At 46.2% G+C, this 6,272-nt stretch overlaps 1 protein-coding gene across 1 annotated transcript in view; it reads left to right on the top strand.

Annotated features, from left to right (window-relative positions):
- Nucleotides 1–855: 855 nt before the first annotated feature.
- Nucleotides 856–6,272, top strand: part of PDE3B (phosphodiesterase 3B) — a 190,382-nt gene continuing 184,965 nt past the window's right edge. Inside the window, exon 1 of the mRNA XM_002708827.5 lies at nucleotides 856–2,196. Coding sequence (XP_002708873.2) covers nucleotides 1,228–2,196 — 969 coding nt within the window. The 5' untranslated portion in view covers nucleotides 856–1,227. The remainder of the gene's footprint in view (nucleotides 2,197–6,272) is intronic.

The raw sequence follows: 6,272 nt of genomic DNA, 5'->3' as shown, positions 1-6,272 counted from the left end.
TAGCATCTTACTTGGCTTTTGAAGGGCAATGGATCACAGCTGAGGAGTGGTCTTGGCGAGAACACCTAATGTTCCTATCCCCCCTCTCTAGAACTTGCTGTTATAGTGAAAAAGCTTTCAATTTGGAAAGGACATTTGCAACAGCAAATCTTACAGGCCATGTTAGAGGGGAACTAGACTGACCATTGCGTATGTATGGCAAGGGTGGAAGGTGGAGGACGTGACGTCAGTTCCTTGCCTGTGAAGCAAGATTTGGATGTTTCCAGAGTGCCCGCCACGTGCACCCTCCCTAAGGGCCACTGCAGGGATTTTGGGCCTGCTGCGTGGCTCAAGGAAACACGTTGCAGCTGGGGCCATACCTACCCACCGTGATTAGAGGTTCTGGGTTGTGGCCTTGGTGATGACGGGCCCTCACTTGGTCACAGCTCTGCTCACACAGTCCCAGGGCCCACCCCGAACTGGGCTGAGGTTAGAGGCAGCCCCTCCCACTCTGGGCTCGGTATCCCCACTAGGCACTCCTTTTGGGGATCACAAACGTCCTCTCTTTCCCCAAGACCCCAGTGGTGACCTGTCGGAGCCTGGCTAGACACCTCTGACTTCCCCTCAAAACACCCTGCGTGTCTGGGGTCCCAGGTTGGCGGGTTTGCCCTTCCCATCCGATGACGACCCCGTCGTCTCTCCCAGCCCCAGCCGGCCCCCGGACTACCACGGCCGCACTCTCCTGCCCCACACTCACACACTCGGCGGGGTCCCGATCTCGCGTCCCTGTTGGTGGCGGCGGGCGCCGGTGCTGGCGGGCCAGACGCGGGCGCGCGCGGACGGCGGGCAGGGCGCGTGCCCGGCCGGAGCTGCCGCGGGGGAGGAGCGCCCGCTTGCCGCTCGCGCGCCCAACGGACCAGGCTGGGGCCGTGAGGTTAACTGTTGCAGCCAACGGGAGCTGGGAGGCGACACCGAGTCTTCAGTCCCCAGAGTTGCCCGAGGGAAAAGGAGACGGCAGCCGACGCGGTCCCGGAGAGAAGCCCCTTCCGCCGCTCTCCTGAGCCAGCATGTCGCGGACTCTGTCGCTCCTCGGCCCGCGCGGCGGAGACCCCGGGCCGCGGCGACGGGCGCAGCTCTGACGCGCTACGAGCCGGGGGGCGCCCAGAACTCGGTGGCGGGGGTCCGGGAGCGCGAGCGGCTGTCTGCAGTCCGAGCTGGGCGTGCTGAGCCCCGCGGCCACCCCTGGCCATGAGGGGAGAGGAGCGAGACGCCAAAGCCATGCGGTACCCGCAGCCGCCGGACGGGGCCGGCTCGCCCCCCGGGAGTCTGAGGAACGGCTACGTGAAGAGCTGCGTGAGCCCCTTGCGGCAGGACCCTCCGCGCGGCTTCTTATTCCACCTCTGCCGCTTCTGCAACGTGGAGCTGCCGCCGCCGGCGCCGGCCTCTCCCCAGCAGCCGCGGCACGGCTCCCGCTTCTCCCGGGCGCGCCTCTCGCTGGGCGCCCTGGCCGCCTTTGTCCTCGCCGGGCTGCTCGGCGCGGGGCCCGAGAGCTGGGTTACCGGGGCCGCCCAGCTGCGGACGCTGCTGAGCGTGTGCTCGCATAGCCTCAGCCCCCTCTTCAGCATCGCCTGTGCCTTCTTCTTCCTCACCTGCTTCCTGACTCGGACCCAGCGGGGCCCCGACCTGGGCCCAGGCGGCGGCTCCTGGTGGGTGCTTGCGCTGCCCGCCTGCTGTTACCTGGGGGACCTCTTGGGGTGGCCGTGGTGGTCCTGGCCGTGGGGGGCCGAGACCCCCGGCCCGCACGCGCCCCCAGCGGTGGCGGGCAGGTTGGTGTTGGTGCTGAGCTGTGTGGGTTTGCTGACGCTCGCACAGCCTGCGAGGCTCCGCCACAGCATCCCGGCGCTGCTGCTCTTCGCCAGCTGCGTCTGGTGGGTCTCCGTCACCAGCCTGGGCTCGCTGCCTTCGGTCCTTCGGCCGCTGCTCTCTTGCCTGGTCGGGAGCGCAGGCTGTCTGCTGGCCCTGGGGTTGGATCACTTCTTTCAGATCAGGGAAGCGCCTCTCCATCCTCGGCTGGCCAGCGCCGTGGACGAAAAAGTGCCTGTGATACGACCCCGGCGGAGGTCCAGCTGCGTTTCGCTGGGAGAGAGCGGCGCCAGTTACTATGGCAGTGGCAAGATGTTCCGCCGACCGTCGTTGCCTTGTATTTCCAGAGAGCAGGTATGTTGGCCCGGGAGTCGGGGCCGCCCGGGGGCGAGCGCGCCGTCGGCCTTGGCGCTGCGGTGCGCGAGTGCAGGGAGCGTCTTGGAAGTGGGAGCAAAGGGGAGGAAGTCATGTTTTATCCTGGAAGGGATTCCTCAATTACAGGAAGCGTTTGCAGAACGCAGAAGCAAGTTTTGTCCTTTGAGTGGCCCTGAAATAGCCCCCTAAGCAGGCTGCATTTTAAGCGACTTTGTGTATGTAATGGGGGTGGGGGGGCTGCTTCTCAGAGGAATGAGGCGGGCACGCTCTTGTTTGGTGCCAGTATCACTTTGCTGGTGGTATCTGCCCCAGCGGAGCGTGCGGCCTTCAGCCTGAGGGGAGACTGTGGGAGTTTTCGCCAGTGATGATAATCGAGGGGGGAATCTGAGAGCGTCACCTGGAAAGAACAGTTTGGAACTGAGACTCAGTCGTTCAGACAGAAAGCCAGCCATATAGCCTGCTAGAGTTGTGTGAGTGTGTGTGTGTGTGTGTGTGTATTTTTTCAACACTAACTCACTGTGTTGTGTGTATTTGTTGCAAAATTAGGGTAATTTTTAACAGCTTAAGCTTAGTAATGTCTGGAAAGTTGTCAAAAGCGTTTTTTTTTTCTTCAGAGACTTAAAATTTTTGTAAAGAATTGAAATCATCAGGGAATGAACTTATGTCTTTATATAGCATTGGGAGATTTACCTGTTCGACATCACCACAAGGTTCAGTAAGCATAGTTAATATTCACTAAGCTCAGTGGAAAATGCTTTACATATGTTGTCTCAAATCCTCACAGGCATCATGCTTGGTAGATGACATTAGCCTCAGTTTAGAGGTGAGTGAATTGCAGCTTTTAGAGACTACCCAACTTCACACATCTAGTAAGTGGTAGTCCTGGGGGTTTGATTACAATATTGAGTTCTCAGTGTTGTGTTCTGTGAAACTAAAAGGGTAAGTGTAGGAGTGTTTACCATTTTTTTCCAGAATTTTTTGATTAGTGGCATGTTTTACACTGGGACCCAGTATGTTGGAAACAAGTTTCTTGTCCTGACTACACCTGAGGCACTTACCTCTCTCTCTCTCTTTCTCTTTTCATCTGTTGTAATCTTTTCAGAATAGTCTACAGGCTACCACCTTGATTTTGTGAGATACTAGGCACTGACTATATAATGGTGTTCCAATAAGTTGACACTTCTCTTGAAATGGCTTCAGAGGCTGTTTTTGTGGCCTGTAATTGGCCAGATGCTTGGAAAACAATATTGTTATGCCCTTTGTTTTCTGTTTCTGACCAGCGATAGTCGACATTACTTAGAAAAATATGTATCAGAAGAAAAATTATTCTGAGAATATTCACCGTAGAGCAAGTATGAGGGCATTTCAAAATGTTCATGGAAAATCGAATTCATAGGGAATTCAGTGCAAGTATTTTCATAGAGTGGAATAACATTTTACTAAATGTAACTAGATTGGAAAATTGTTTTAGCACAATTTCATTACATTTGTAGATAATTTTCCTGAACTTAACAGCGTTATAACTTAACATATTTCAATTGTAGTTTTACACTTGTAAATTGAAAATTTCTGGTCTTAAGGTCAATGTGGTGCTCTTTCAGTCACAGCAACCTTTGTGAACCTTTAACTAGGAACAGTGTTAGATAACTTCATCTGTTCTTTGTATTAGTAGAAAATACAATTTATGCTTCTAAAAAAGGCGTATTTTATTATTGCAAGAAAACCCTTATTCATGTTCTCCTCTGAATAGAAACATTTTTGGAGTTCTAAAATATGTGCTAATTGCTTAGGAATTTATACATAGTTACTTAATGTTCAGGGTCACAAAATAATGGTATTTTGACATTACTAGAAAAGGATATTTTGAACCTAGCAGAGGTTGTAATATAAAGAATTTCATTATGCATATTTCTGAAATTTGTCTCTGTGTGTGTGCGCACACGTGCACATGTAAATTTTCTAAGGAAATTAAGAAGAAATCAGTACTTCTCTGGAAGTAAAAAGTCAGGAGATTTCCTAATTTTCAAAGGATCTTCAGTGACAATGGTAAAAACACTTTGTTTCAGAAAGTGAAGAAATGCAAAAAGATTTTGGGTGGACCCTGATTTGGGACAAAGTGCCCTGGGTCCAACAGGGGTGGGGGATGTCAAGTCTTAGCTCTACTGTTTAATCTTGGAAAACCTTTCTGAGTCTCATGTCCTGTCAAATCAGGGATCCTAATAGCTGAATTCCATACGTTTCTAAAATTAATTTCTTTTAGTTTATCTTTTGAATAAACAAAATGTATTATAAATATAAATAAAACATTATAAATGAAAAGTTACAAATCAGTAATTCTTGTAGTTTTACTTTAATGTTGAATGCTAATATTTCTAACCTGAATTTTCCAACATGTGATGATTAGAAAAGATAAACATTTGTTCTACATTTATTTGGCTAGGGAGAACTTTCTTTTAAAAAGTAAATGTGAATTCATTTTGTGATAACAAAATTATTATGCTTTTGTTTCCTGAAGAAGTTAAAAATCTATTAAGATCCTTGACTGTCCCTTAATCTTATCAATATAAATGTTTTTAGTTGTGTGAAAATGTATTTAAAGTAATTTTGAACATTTGGGATATTATATTAGGTGTCATGTTGGAAAACAGTGACCTAATTAATTTATAATATTTGACTTCAATGCTTTGTATATGTTATTTAAATAAGATTTCTTCCTTTTTATTTTCAAAGTATTTAGAGATTTAAAATTTAAATCTGGTTACTGCTGTGTTCTGCTTTGATGGCTAATGGAAAGAAGTACTAAGTTGATAGTCTGTCAGAGTCAGCTGAAATTAATTGGAAGTTAAAAAAAAAGCTGTCTATATAAAAACTTTGAACAGAATTAAAAAGCTCCTTTTTTATTCTATTTTAATTGTATATTCTATAATATATTTTAAGCTCTTAAGTGAGATCATTTTGTCTGCAGTTAGGTGAATTTGAGGTTTTGGAAGGCATAGGTTAGTGAGATCTTTTTCTATACCTAAAATGTTAAGTACTTTCTAAATGGTTAGGTAAATATTTAAAAATCCTGTGGCCTTAATGCCCATAAATATTATTTAAAGTGTGAATTTTATTTGAAAAATATATACATATGGAATGTGAAGAGTTTGAAAAGGAAGATTTTAAAATGTAATTCCTTATCCTCTTAAAAAATTTTGCAAGGCATACTCTATGTGAATTTCTTTAATAATACTATTGTAATATTTCTATGAGTTCAGTGAGTGAGTGTTTCAGTCTAATTTTACGTTAATATTTCATAGTAAAATATCAGTTTTCATGATAGTTTTATATTCTTTTTGTAAATATTGTATGTACTCTGACATTAGTCACCTTTTAAAAAATATAGATTTGGTAAAGTCACTTGCTCTGTTTTAAAAATGTCTCATAGCTGCCCACAGGATAAAGTTCATGCCTTTGACCTTTGCTTGCAAAGTCCTTTGTAACCTGCTCTTAGCCTTTTTTTTTTTTTAAATAAACACTCTAGGATTTATGAAACAGTCCCTCCTGACATTCATCTTTGGTTCTAGCTATTTGAAGGATGCTTATTGTTATGAGCTTGTAGATTTTTTTCTTTTACCATTTCTATTGGGTGAAGTCTACTCTGAGGAGTAAATAAGATCAAGAAGTCTTCAGAAAGTTCATGGGTACACAAATTAATATATAAGCTTCAACTTATCCTTGACCAAAGAGCTAAGATCAATCCCTGGACCAAGGACATTGTCTTCAACAAATGGTGCTGGCAAAACTGGATCTCCACATGCAGAAGTATAAAGCAAAACCCCTACCTTACACACAAATCTAGTCAAAATGGATCAGAGACCTAAATCTATAACCTGATACCATCAAATTGTTAGAGAATGTTGGAGAAACCCTGCAAGACGTTAGCACAGGCAAAGAGTTCTTAGAAAAGACCCCAGAAGCACAAACAGTAGAAGCCAAAATTGACAAATGGGATTACATCAAATTGAGAAGCTTTTGCACTGCATAAGTAATACTAAGCAAAGTGAAGAGGCAAC

This window comes from Oryctolagus cuniculus, chromosome 1 (genome assembly GCF_964237555.1).
Source record: "Oryctolagus cuniculus chromosome 1, mOryCun1.1, whole genome shotgun sequence".
Lineage (NCBI taxonomy): Eukaryota > Metazoa > Chordata > Mammalia > Lagomorpha > Leporidae > Oryctolagus > Oryctolagus cuniculus.
This window is presented reverse-complemented; position numbering and strand designations above follow the sequence as displayed.